The sequence below is a fragment of the Eleutherodactylus coqui genome, chromosome 3 (genome assembly GCF_035609145.1).
Source record: "Eleutherodactylus coqui strain aEleCoq1 chromosome 3, aEleCoq1.hap1, whole genome shotgun sequence".
In the NCBI taxonomy this organism is placed as follows: Eukaryota; Metazoa; Chordata; class Amphibia; order Anura; family Eleutherodactylidae; genus Eleutherodactylus; species Eleutherodactylus coqui.
Window position 1 is genome coordinate 79,805,916 of NC_089839.1, and position 14,400 is coordinate 79,820,315.

Below are 14,400 nucleotides of genomic sequence, written 5' to 3' on the forward strand. Positions count from 1 at the left end.
CAATACCACAGACAACCCTATGGACAAGCGTGGCACTGTGTTTGGAAGAAAACTGCCATGTTGATCTAAACCTTGACAACCCGTCCAAAGGCGTTGTGTGATTGCAAAGCAAAACATTTTAACAGCTGACTATAAAGGTACAAGCGCTCCGTCCCTGTCATGTGACCCCGCCTCCTACACTACTGCCCCTCCAATAGCGCGGCGTTGTCAATAGGGATACATTGCAGGAGGTGTGGTTACAAATGGGCGGGGCTGAAAAAGTTTTCCTACGGAACAGGAGGGCGTGTTTTAGAAAGTCTTGCGGTGGGCGTGGCTAAGCAGAGGGGTGACTTGGAGCTGTGGGCGGAGCCTGCACACTGCTGCCGGTGATCTGCGGTGTCAGGAAGCGGCGTCCGGCGGGTTCTCCTGCGAGCTGTCAGCCCCGGTTATGGCCTCCTTGGCGGTAGCGGAGAGCGGATCCAACAAGGTACAGCAGTGACACGGCTTGTTAGGTCCGTGCCTGGGCAGCGGGTATAGGGGACGGGTACTTCCTCTCTTCTGCCCTCATACCCAGCGCCCCCGTCACGTGGGTTGGGGTGATGTTCTGCAGGTTATATGATCACGTAATAGAAGTAAACAGGAACAAAGTAGACAAACTTAGTTTTGGGTGCTGCTGTTAGTCTGCTTACTATGAGCTGCAGCAGTGTGACCCTGGGGCACTTTGGTGTGGCTATTGGATGCGCCAAACTTATTATTGTGTCTATGTGTTGTTGTTGATGGCCGCTGTCGCATTGCATTTACATGCCGACATGTTTTGGGACCCGGATAATGCACAATTAAACTAAGAGTCGTTAACAGGTCGCTAATGATTAGCCGCTCTCACACCTGCGTTAGCATCAGTTCAGGGTTTCCGACTCTCTGATCCGTTTTTGGAGGAGAGAAACTAAAAAAACTTTGGGGACAAAAACAGATCCAGTTGTTCCCCATGGATTTTAATGGGTTAAAAAAACGTAAAATCTTCAGTTTTTATGTTTGGGAAAATAGTGCAGTCTTTGGGGTGCTTCCACATCTGTAGAGGGGGAATTGGGAATCCACTGGCTGAATGGATCCATCACATGATGACATAACTGTACAGACCCCATTGACTATAATGGGGTCTGTTCATCTTCTGCCTAGCTGTCCGGCTTTTAGCTGATGGGAAAAGTGCTGCGTCCATCACTACTTTTTCCCCCCCAGTATTTTGTGTAGGATCTGCGATGGAACCTCCAAACAGAAGTTTCGCCACAGATGTGAAGGCAGCCTTTTTTTTCCATCTCCAAAATCCCTGAAATGTGATGGAAAAGCTTTTCCATTTTTTTTTTTGTTTTTTTTGAAACTCCATTAAAATCAATGGAGAAATTAACAGCTGAGTTTTATTTGAATTTGCCCCCCATTCATATCTCCGCTTGGGCTGTATCAGGCTGGGTTCACACAGGGCGGATTTGCCATGGAAATTCCGTCTGGAACTTCGCAGCAGCAAATCCACCTGCGGCCGCTAATCCCGGACTTAGCCAGCCATGTGGACGAGTTTTGTCAAAATCTCGTCCACTCGTGAAGGCCAATCCGTCGCGGCAAAGTTGGCACTGCGGCGCGGGTTCCCTGGTGGCATCATGTGATTTTTTTTTAATTTTTATTTTTTTTTTCTCGTTGCGTCCACGCTCTTCTCTATGGGAGCGCCGGCCGCAACAGAAAAGGATGCGGCCAAGCCGTTCCAAAATCCGTGGCTAAGTGCCGCAGGTTTTGAAGCAACGCTTTCCCAACGGAAATCTCATGGTTTTTCGCTGCAACCAAACGGTGAGATTTCCGGTGCGATTCTGTCATGTGAGAACCCAGCCTAATGCTTTTCTATTTCTCTTTGTTTATGAGACAGACTGAATTTAGGCCCCCTGCACACAGGCGGAAATTCTGCGACGGGATTTCCCGCAGAATTTCCGCCAATGTCCGCCTGCATAGGATTGCAATACAAAACCCAGTCCTATGCAGACGGCCGCGATTTGACTGCGTGAAAGCAAATTGCGGCAGAGGCCTGCACAGAAATGTCACTCCCAGCGCGCCGGCTCCGCTCTGCGCATGCGCCGGAACATCAGAGAGCTGGAGCCATGGGAGCAGGTGAGAGCCGCACTGGTCCCTGCAGGGGCGCGGGTTGGGTCCCTCTGCTAGAATTCTCGCAGGGGATCCGACCCGGCCGTCTGCAGGCGCCTTAAATAGATTTGTTTTCTTCCCACAGATATTAATATTATAAAAAAATAAATGTTTCCATTTGATTTCAGTTTTTTTTTTCTAGGACTGAAAAGCGCAGTCTGCGGCGCTATTGGTCCTGTAAAAGCGGATGTCAAGCAGATTCAAGTGCAAACATTTACGTTTTTTTTTTAATATATTATTGATTTCAATGGGAAAAAAAACATATCTGTTTGAACCCAATGTAACTTCAGTTTCTGTTCCAGAAATGTAATGGAGAAACAGGGAGCCCAAATACAGATGTGAAAGGGGCCTTTCTGTCCTCCAAAAACACAGCAGAGACTGAAACCCTGAACTGGACCCCAACGGCTCTATGACACGATCGTGTTACCGAGCGCATCACCCCTGCTGGGAGCGCACAGTAGTACGCAATATATTGCATACTATTGCATGCCAAATAAACCTTTATGCATGGGGTATACGTGCCAAGATGGTGCCTGTTGCATTCTTTTGCATGCGCATCTCGCTGTGTGTGCGGGGCACTGTTAGCTACCATGTATTGTGCTAGCAAAGCCCGCTGGTGTAGTACGCCTTAAAAACCGCTCTTGCGAGAAAGCCCCAATGAAGGTGTGAAAGCAGCCTAATAATTGCATTGTCAGCTGATGCGAGCTGGAGTCGTGCAAAGGTACCTTCTATACGGAGCAGCCGTTCAGATAGTCACTCTGAAAAGTCGTTGGAAGCGTATAAGGAGGCCTCCCCTGCACAAGCGCTTTTTACTGCGATTTGCGCTGCATTCTGAGTGCCGCGCTAATTGCAGTATAAGGCTCCCATTGTTTGCAATGGAGCCAAGCAGACATCCGTTCAATCGCATCACTTTTCAGCAGCGCGACTTTTGAGTGAAGTCTGTTCTATTTTATTGTGTTTAGCGCACCTTATCAATGATGAGGTGCGCCAAACCCCGCTGTCGGCCGCAGGGAGCTGCGGACAAAGACAAAATCAGAATCGCAGCGCTGCTGTGTGAGGGAGGCCTAATAGTCATTTGTTTGCTTTTAAGCAGAGCGATGATTGTCCGTTAGTTGTTTGTCAGGATAGAGGAACTCCATGCAAAGTAGTTCACAAGTCGTTGAAAAGTGAGCGACTGACTTTAACCCTTTCCAATCCAATTTTAGATTCAGGGTTTCCGAAATTTTTTTTGCTGTTATATAACGGTGCCATCTGCAGGCTAAAGCCAGTGTGTGCGCGCCAGAGAGTGGCTGGTAATAGATGGTAAGAATACCCTGTTGGACGTCTTCTGTCATTGGAGCTGTACAAGCTTCAATCAGAATTTAGGAAGACGTTAGTCAGTGGATGGGAAAGGGTTAAACCGGATGCCTTTTAATCAACCAGCGACTATTCTTTTGGTAAGCTGGAATGAAATGAGCGGTTTATCGTTCATCCTCTTTTCCGTGGCCATGTTTATGCTAAATCGCTATCCTCCCGTGTAAGCGTACCTGTGACTGAAGTATAGATGGTGTTCGTGGCAGCCTGTATTCTGCACATATTGGGGAGATGTATTCAGGAGACACTCTAAAACCAATGTTATACAGCAAAGAACAGTCCAATCTCACACGGGTGTACTGTCATTGTGTATCGCTCGTGACACGCGATGCCAATAGCCCATTGGTTTGTATTGGGTGCAAAAAAAAAATCGCAGCATGTTCTATCTTGGCGTGTATTATGCGTGCATGTATGCCGAGATGCTGCATACCGCCAATCCCCATGCACTAAGTATGCATGCCATCGCGTACTTTTTGTATGTGCATGTGTTTCTCCCGTACGGCACGCAGCTAATTACACCGGGTTGGATTCCACATGTGGGATCCAACCCTGTGCCTTGCTGATGACCCCTACGTACCTGTCCGCCGTCTTCTAATCTGTGCTACGGATGTGCCAGCTGGCGCACGGGCGCAGTACAGATTGTGACGCGGATGCCGCGACCTTTCCACAGTAATGATTGCTTAAGGGTCGTGGAGTGAACAGCTTCCATTGATTGCACAGAGTCGCAGCATGCTGCTCTTTCTCGTCCGTGAGCAGAAAACCACAGTCAATTTGCGCTTGTCAAGATGTAATATACACTGTTGACCTACCATATATAGTGCTGGTATCATGTAACCCCAGGGGACCCCTAGGAAGCCTTCCTATGTGAGTGGCGGTACGCGTGGGGGTCTTCTCCCCGTCACTGACTGCACCTGACAGATGTGGTCTGCCTATATAGGGTCCCTTGGTAGTTTACCGACATAGATTTCTTATTACATCTTGTCTGGGGGGGGGTGTATGTGAGGCACACAGGTTATTTTTCAGTGTGGTGTCCGCACAGTTTATTATTTGTGTGTCTGTATGTTTATGTGAGAAAACTTTTTGTTACTATGTCTGTTTCATAATAACATTTTTTTGTGTGCTATGGGCATTTTATATACACTAACTGCTGTTCCTTGCTGTAGGTTGTGCAAAAAGTTACGGCGGATGTCTGGAAGTGTTTATTAAAAAAACCCAAACCTCTTAAACGGAGTATATGGAAAACATTTTCTATTAAGTAAAACCAAGAGAATCCTATTCCATTTTTTTCAATCTGTTTCTATTTACCAATTGTAGGATGTTTTATTCTGTATGTACTCCAAAATAGTACCAATAGAAACAGGACATCCTGCAAAAAACAAGCCCTCACACAACGGTGTTGGTGGAGAAATAAAGTTATGGCGGCAGAAAATCTTATTTTTTTCCAAAGAGATTTTATTTTTTAAAAAACAGCAGAAAAAAAACTATATAAATTTGGTATCCTAGTACTGATCAATAGAATCATGTGCTGTGTCGTTTTTTTGCTGTAGTGTAGCGCGTACTCCGTAGAAAAAAGCCCCCCCCCCCCTCTTCTGCAAAGTTGGTGGAATTGCATTTTTTTCTATTTCACTCCACTTAAAATTTTTTTAACATTTTTCAGTAGTTTATATGATACAATAAATAGTACCATTTAAAAATACAACTCGACTCGCAAAAAAACAAGCCCTCATAAAAGTGGGGAGGAAAAAACGAAAAACAAAAAAAGCGGCGTGACTTTAAGAGTTAATGACTAGGACAATACGACAGAGCATTTTTAATGATTAGGGAATAAGGTGGAGCGTTATTCCTGATGAGGGCATAAGGAGGTGGCACTATTATTACTATGCCTACTGAGGGGGTGCTATTACAATAGGGGCTACCGGAATAACAGAGGTAAAATCATACCTTGTGATAAGTTGTGCGCCCAGCCTTGCCCTCTGACCATACCCCTATTTTGGTAGGGGTGCCTTTGATGGGGTACTGAGCAAGAAATCGTTCATTAGTCTCTAGTGGTTTCGTTGCAGTTCGCTGAAATGAAGCAACTAGTGAGTGTCAACTTTCTCAGTATAAATAGGCAGTTCGTCTTTGAACGACTGCCTGTTCACCGTGAAGGCAGGCTGGCAGCGGGATGAGCTCTCTAGCTCCCCTACCTCAATCACTGAATGGCTGTCGCTGCTGTGCGAAAGCACCCTAAAAGTGTCAGTATATATGATAAGACACAGTAAGGTATTGTATTCCTTTTTAACCACTAGTAATGATGGCGCCGCTTCCTCTTCCACCCTTGTTCTGCATAGTGTGAATGCCAGCTGGTGAGGACAATAGATGCTCAGTACGACTAGGTGTGGCGTGGTTGTAGTCACCAGTCATGTGACAACACCAACGTACCTGAGCTGCAAGGCACTGCTGCTTTATACACCTGTGCTGGGGGTTTCCAGCTCTCTGCTCCGTTTTTGGAGGAGAGAAACTGATATTAAATTGAAAAAAATGGTCTACCCCCCCCCCCTCCCCATTGAATTCAATGGGGTTTAAAAGAAACAGAAAGCAAGCGGAAAGGCTTCCATTCCATCTGTCATAAGTTGTCATCTGCGTTTATCATTATACGCGTAAAGTTGCATTTACCTTGCTGGTCCCCCAAAAACGCTATTCAGATTTCTGTTCGCATGCTGGAATTGTGTTGCAGAACCCACGTGGAATCCATATAAATTCTATAGCAAATTTACACCCCCTTACTTTCAGTGGGATTTCAAATCTGCATGCAGGAAAAGTGACGTCACTTATTTACGTGGATTCCGAGCCGATCCAGGCAGATTTCCCATTGGGTTTTCTGTATGTAGTCATGGGCTAAATCCACTTGCAAATCCGTGGCCAAATTATTTTCATAGTCGTGGCAGAAATCCACAACTCTGCTACTAATTTCTACCACGCTTGGATTTGTGTCGTATGAACACTTCCTAGGGGGTTCTGTCATACATAACGTGCTGCGCTACTGTTTCCAGTAAGATAATTCGTTAGCCGAGGCTTTTGAGGTGGAATTTTCCGTAAGCCAATTTGACCATGTAATACCCTGAAGCCATATTCAATCTTACATCAGAATCCGCAGTTAGATGGGGCCTTTGGTGTGGATTTTTTTCCGCATAGCAGCAAATTCTGCCGCACATAAAAGACCCCTAAGGCTGGATTCACACGAGTTATTGATTTTGGCTAATGAAAAATGGACCAATTTTTTTTTTGCGGTTTTCATGCATGCCTATTAAAGATGAGCGAACGTACTCGGTTCGGGTGTTTTTGGACTCAAGCACCGCTTTTTCCGAGTAACTGACTACTCGGACTAAAAGATTCGAGGGGCGCCGGGGGATTGCAGAGGGGAGTGGGGGGAGAGAGCTCCCCCCCTGTTCCCCACTGCTACCCCCCCGCTCCACCACGCCGCACGAATCTTTTCGTCCAAGTAGTCAGTAACTCGGAAAAAGCGGTGCTCGAGTCCAAAAACACCCGAACCGAGTACGTTCGCTCATCTCTAATGCCTATGCATTTTTGCTATATTCACGTCCAATTGGCATCCGTTTTACATCAGTTTTTAAAACGTTAACGTATCGCACTCACATGGCGTACGAGTGTGGTCCTTTTTTTTTTCTCCAAAGCTGCCATAGAAGATAACGAGTGATTCTTGAGCTCGAACCACACAGAAATAGGACATGCAGCAATTTTTCTAACTCGGACTGTCCGAGTGAAAAAATTGCATGTCTGACTTAACTGGTTCAAATAATTTTTTTTCCTTTTCCTGCAAGTTCTGTCCATCGCAGATTCGGATATCACCCACATGGGACTATCACCACGTCACATTCAGTCTTGACCAGAGGAGAAGCCACAAGTGGAAGAGTAGCGCAGCACTACCACTCCCTGTGCTGACCACTGATGATAAAGTCCGCCCTGCCGTACTGGACAGTGAGCCGGGCCATCGGTTAACAGATGGGTCCTGAAAGGCGGACCCCCCCCCCCCCCCATTTACCAACTACTATTAAAAATAGGATGAAAGCCACCTTTTAACAAATTTTGTCCACATGGAGGGGAATGTCCACTATATGGAATTGACACATTCTGCTGATGTTAATCGTTGGCGGTGGATTTGAACATATTAACCCCTTGCAGCACAAAACATAAAATCCACAGCCAATACATCCTACACTAAGGCCCAATGTCCACATGGGTTGGATTCCACATGCGGCAGCCGACAGCGTAATCTGACCCTGCCCACGGACGAGCATCTGCTTACCCGTCCGGGTCTTCTATCGTCCTTGCGGGATCCACATTGAAATGGAGCATGCGGCGATTTGTTTTCCAGACCAAAAGGTCCACAAATCAAATCCACAGGCTTTAATACATGTGCGGACGCATTCCTACATACGTGTCCAACACAAATATAGACTTCGCCTACGATTCTGGTTTGATGTTGTATCCGGCCATGCAAATTAAAATTCTTTGGCCTATATCATTAAGGCATGTTTCACACGGGCTACAAAATCGCACGATTGTGTGGCTATGCGACATCACCACAAAACGCATGTAGGTGAAGCTCATGGTTTCCAATGGGTTCTTTCAGGCTACAAAGCATCTCTCATGTGAAAGAACCATTGGACACCATGGGCTTCCCATACATGCATTTTGTAGCCCGTGTAACAGGCCTAACCTAAATGATCAGACTGTGTCTTCAGGGGTCCCGTAGATCCAGCGTGTTCAGTGCTCTTCTGAATTGACCCTCATGCACACTTGCAGTATCTGTGCAATAAATGGTGTTGCGTCTGCTCCTTCCTACCGCGGGGCAGGCAGACCTCTCCTATGCACCCGGTGATGCGGATACGGAACGTTGGCTGGTGCCCAGTAATCGCTGCATGTTACATATGTGGTGGGAGAGGTGATCCCCCTAGTGTCTTGCGTGTATCTCTTCCCCGTAGTTGGTGGGCATCTATAATCGCATAACATAGGCGCATCAAAATTCTGAGCCTGTATACATGCGGGTCCGAGAAAATCTGACCACTTCGATTTCTCTGCGATGGGTTTTGGCATTTAAACCAAATTGCATCGTTGCAGTGCGTATTTCACGTGCGCGCAAAAAAATTGCGTGAGCTTCCAGTAGTTAAAATGGTAAAAAATCACATTGCGTTCCCATGCAAATCACATGGCATGCGAGTGTGATGTTTTTTTTTTTCTTTTCACGCTTCCAATAAATAATGGGTGATTCTTCAACAAGAATCATCCAAAAATAGGACGGGCTGCAATTTTTCGAACTCTGACTCTCAGTCCAAGATGGAAAAATGGTAAATGAGCATTAACCCATAGAAATGAATGGGCCATTTCCACGTGTGAGATCTGTGCTTCTTTTGATAGAACCTGTCCATTAAAATTGTTCGCCCTTTCAGGCTTTACTTACATGGATAATTTCCTTGCGCAAGTTCTGTTCGCTGCGAGATGCCAGAACTCACATGGGAATAGAATCCATCAGTACATGAGCAATTTTTTTCATTTCTGTGCGAGATCAAATAGTCGTAGCATGTCTTATTTTTGGGTGATTCCACTGCGAGAATCAACCATTATTTTTTAGGCAGCCAAAAAAAAAAAATGTCGCGCTAGCATGAGAGTTTGATGCATTTTTTCCCCTTTTTAACTATTGCAAGCGCCTGATGTTTTTTTTTTTTTTCTTCTTTTTTACCGTGTGTGAAGAATGCATTTGCATCGATGCGTTTTTAATGCCAAAACACATCAAAGTAACCGTAAAATCTTAGGTTTACGAGAGCGCTGTAGGTCTGATTGTCTTAAGTACAGCCTATAGATTTTGTTTGCATTCGTATCACAGGGTTCATCCTTATAGCAACTTCTTATGCCCTTTTCTAAAATCTGCATGGAAATCACGCAAATAACATTCTCCACATTCTTCAGATGCAGCAAAGTGCATGATGGGAAAGAAAATGAGTCAAAAGGAAGGGATTTGGTTGTCCTAGAATGTGCTGCATTCAGAACTACACATCCACTGTTATTAGTTGTCTTTAAGTACTTGAGGTTTTCTCCAAGTTGTGCTGATATCCCCCCGCTGCGTTATCACGGCTGCCAGTTAACCGATGCTTGTTGTACGTTGGGCTGAACCTCTCCAATATTATCACATATGTAATATCCATCTACATAAGGTTTCTGAAAATAATCTCATTCAAGTAGGGTGAATATATTCGATCTGTAATGGTAAATACTGTGTTGACAAAAGTATTGGAACCCCCACCAAGCCTGTGATGTTCGGCGGGGGTATAGACCGGATGTGTGACCATTGGCTATAAAGAAGAGTATCACATAGGCATATCCCAGTATAGAAGGGAAAGGGACTTGTTTGTATAGCGCCAACTTATTCCACTGCACTTTCAGGTAATTTATTTATTACCTTCCAGCAAGTTGGGTTCTCATTTTACCGACCCCCTGAAGGATGGAAGGCTGAGTCAACCTTGAGCCGGCTACCTGAACCATGCAGGGATTGAACTCGTAACCTTTAGGGCGTGAGAGCTTAGGACTGCATAGTGCTGCCTTAACATTCTGCGCCACCCATCATGATGCCACCAAAGTTAACTCTTCCAACTGGGTCTGGTGATGGGATGTCGCCATCCAATCGGCACGGGACATTGCTGCACTTTTGGACCTTTCACAATGGTAAACATGTGGTGTGCACAGTGCACCCACGTCCAGGAAGACCTCGTAAACTGACGGAACGTGGACCACGAAGCCTTATACGAGCTGTGAAGGCATCAGGCACATCGTCTGCTGAAACATTCGCTCGGGCGCTCTTACAGGCCATTGGAACATCCAATTCATACACAGGTCCCTATGGAAAGTAAAACTGTGTACCTCGTTAGGTTTTTAGGCATGTTGCCAGGTTATGGTGGAAGAAAACAAAGTGACATCAATTGAGCCTTCTTACATCAACTTTTAGTTTTTTGCGCACATTTTTGGAGCACAATAATGTACATGCAGTGAAAATGATGCATTTTTAATGGACCAAAACTGCACATTTCCGTGTGAATGAGGCCTCAAACTGCATAAAGGTTGAAGTTTTCAGCTACCGCAGGACCTGCAGCAACCACGATCCAATGGAGGAGCCACATTTCAAGACGCTTAGGTCTGATTTGAGGCCGTATTTACATGGCAGATATCATCCCGTGAGTTTTGTGCGTGACGAGACATAGAAATTATATGGAAATAGACGCTGTTGTTTGCAATGGGTCTATTTACATGGACGATTTTTCTCGCGCGGCAATACTGTGAGATGGAAATATCGCTGCATGCTGTATTTTCATGGGAGTCTCACACTAGAATAGTACATGTAAATGTGCGGCACCCCACACCTTACACGGACAGGGTATCTGTGTGATGCAAGTCGCACCCAAGAATCTTGAACACTACTTGCTATCGGCCCTGTAAAATCTGCCTATGCATTATGTCCACGGACGGGTCGGATTCCGCGTGAGGGAGCCCACCCTGCCCGCGGCCAAAGACCCTGTGTACCTGTGCGGACAGGCAGCGTCATCTGCGCAGACCTCTTCACTTCCGGGTTATCTGTACTGCAGATGGTCCGCATGGTGCGCCGTTGGATATGTGCAGTACAGATTTTTTTTTATTCTTGCTTTCCCGCGGGATCTGTGACCCGTCCAAAGTATCAGCTGTAGGCGGATGGGACAGCTTTCATTAACTCCAATGGAAGCTGTCCAAGTGGGAATAGGCAGACTGTTTCTGGATCAGACGGTCCCCAAAACAAATCTGCATGCTTTGATTCATTTGATGGTTCACCCGATTTAACGCTCATATAGCCGTGCTGTTTTAGCGTGGCGTTAAATGAAAAAGGGGGATTTGGTACCATTTTAGCCAGTAGAGCAAAGCCTGATGAAGGATTGATAGCAGACCTGAAAGCTCGCTATAACATCATGTATTTTTGTCAGCCATTAAAAGCTATCATATCTACAAGATTACATGGTTTCTCTCACTGAGAACAATCACACTTATCTGATTGTTAAAACCACGCTTGTCTGAATAAGCCCTTAATCTGTGCCTAGGCTTCTGGCCATGTCTGTTCCCTGTATGATGGATGATCAAATTTGGCAGGAAAATATTTCGTGCTTGGATAATAAAATGTTACTACTGTAATTAGCGTATCTGAGAGCGTTGACATTTAAGCCGTTGTCTACTTATATAACGTGAACTAGTTCTCCGGTAACGAGGTTTTAAGTAGTATTGCTTCTCATTCAACTTGAAAGTGAAGTTCATTGTCTAGGGGCCGGACAAAGGTGGTTTGGCCAAGGTTCTACTAATTGGAAGTGAGCCTTGAGTTCCGTTGAACGCGTTCCCAGTACTTGTCTCTGGATGACTTGTCTTGTGGCCACGTTGAAGGTGAACCCTTTAAGGAGCTTGCTTCTCGGAAACTGAACTAATTATCAATGGATTTAGGAGATTCTAGGAAGAATACATGGGGTTCTACAAAACGTCTTACTTGGAGGTGGAGGGAGCCGTGCATTTGCTGATGAGTCGGCTACAGGCTGTTCATGGTAACCCAATCTCATCCTGGTGATCATCAGATAAAGTAAATGACTTGGAAGATTTCCCAGCAAGGCTGAATGACGGTGAAGCCGGACCCACATGGAAAATGAATGAGGGATGGAATCAAAGTAGTGTTTGTATGTTAAATTGCTTTCTGCTTTTAACCCTTTTAAGGGCTTATTTTGTGAGCAAAGGATTGGTTTGCTGTTTTGTTGCTTATTTATGGACTTCAAGAGCCATAATGTGTTTACTATTTTATTGGTGCTGCTTTGTAAGGTATTATTTTTTGCTTTTTTTTTTTTGTGTGTAACATATAACAGTTTTTTTTTTTTTAAAAACAAAGATAAATCCAACTTTTTAAATTTTTACCGTCACTCTCCAAATACTCCGCTGCACAACTTTATTAGATAAATTGTAAAACTTAAGTAATTGAAGGGAATCTCTATTCGAACATGCTGTCCAAAATGCAAGCAACGTGTGATGGAGCAGGAGGAGCTGAGCGGAATGATATATTGTTTAATGGGGAAAGATTCTGTATAACCTGTATTTTATTCATGTAATCTTCTGACCACTGTGAGCTGAACAATCCAATGGGCGGTCCTATTAATCACTGTGTATGGCTGTCAATCACTGATGGCTCCGCCCATTGGACTGTTCAGCTCAGACTGTGAGGAGGATTATATGAATAAAATACAAGTTATACTGAATCTTTCCCCATAAAACAATATATCAATCTGCTCAGCATTGCCTGCTCGATAACATAATGACTGCAATTAGTACAGCAGGTTTGAGCTGATAGATTTTAACCCCTTAATGCCACAGGAAGTACGTTTACGTCCTGGCTGCGGGATACCTAACGCAACAGGACATAAACGTACGTTCTGTGGATGGCACAGGATCAGAAAGTGAGCCTGTGCCATCCTGCAGTGGGAGCTGGGTGTTACTGTTACCTGACCTTCAGCCGCAATAGCAGGGGTACACAGTGACAGTGATCCCAGCTGTTAACCCTCTACATGCCGCAATCTATGTAGATTGAGGCATGTAAAGAGTTCAGAGGCAGTGCGATCCTTCTGTGACGTTGTTGGACACCCATGATGTAATTGCGGAGGGTCGCCATGGCAACAGAACGTGAGATATTGGCGACGGCCTGCCGTCGCATATGATTGCTACTGTGAGTGATAAGGCATTGCAGAACAGAAGGCCTGCAATCCATTATCACACTGATCATAGCTATTATAGTTCAGGTCCCCTCCAGGGATATAAAAAGTATAAAAAAAAACCAAAAAAAAAACCTCTTGTTTGCACACTTTCCCAAACGTGTATAATTTAATTTTTTATGTTTTAAACCTCACATATTTATCGCGGCCAGAACGACCTGTACAATAAATTGAACACGTTATTTATCCTGAACGGCAAAAAACGTAAAAATACCCCTAAGAATGGAGGCAAAATGCTTATTTTGTTCCAAAAAACGCAATAAAAGTGGTGAAAAACACCATATATACCCCAAAATGATGAAATTAAAAACGTCGGCTCTTCACACAAAAATCATGCCCTCGCATAGCTTCGATCAGGAAAAAAAAGGTTATGGGACTTTGAATGCAGCAATGTAAAAATGATTTCCAAAAAAAAAGGGTTTTAATCTGTGCAAAAAATATATTTTTGGTATCGCCATAATTGTACCGACCTGCAGAAAACGTGTATCATGCCATTTATACTGTATGATTAATGCTGTAAGAAAAATGGCAGCACTGATGTGTTTTCTCTCCCTGCTCAAAAAATAAATAAGTTTAAGACTGAATGCTCACGTCCGGGACGGATTCCGCATGCGGGATCTCCTAGTGGAAACCAACCCTGTGCCCGGCCACTGACCCCTGCGTACCTGTCCACAGTCATCTTTTCTGTATTGCGGATGTGCCCACATGTCTATGGGCAGTATCTGCTGCGGAATTGGAAGGCTAAGGTTCACTCCGGATTCCCATGTGCATTGGGCCTTACAATGTATTATATGCTCCTGAAAATGGTACCAATAAAAACTACAGTTTACCATGAAACCCCCCCCCCCCCCCTCATATGGCCAGGTGGACGGAAAATTAAAAAAGAACTAAAAATCTTCCATAAATCGTTGAATCCTTATGGCCAAAGTAGGCTGTGACCTTAAGGGGTATTCCCATCTCAGTACTTCTGGCTGAGAGAAGAAACCAGCAGCTTATTTCCCCGACCACCTAACCGGGTGATGTGGAAACAGCCAAGAGCAGCAGCCTTAGGCCCCCTGTCCATGGCTGTGAC

General features: G+C 44.9%; 1 protein-coding gene across 1 annotated transcript in view; it reads left to right on the forward strand.

Annotated features, from left to right (window-relative positions):
- The first annotated feature begins 335 nt into the window (after positions 1 to 335).
- SNX5 (sorting nexin 5) overlaps positions 336 to 14,400 on the forward strand; it is a 54,639-nt gene continuing 40,574 nt past the window's right edge. Inside the window, exon 1 of the mRNA XM_066595781.1 lies at positions 336 to 466. Coding sequence (XP_066451878.1) covers positions 428 to 466 — 39 coding nt within the window. The 5' untranslated portion in view covers positions 336 to 427. The remainder of the gene's footprint in view (positions 467 to 14,400) is intronic.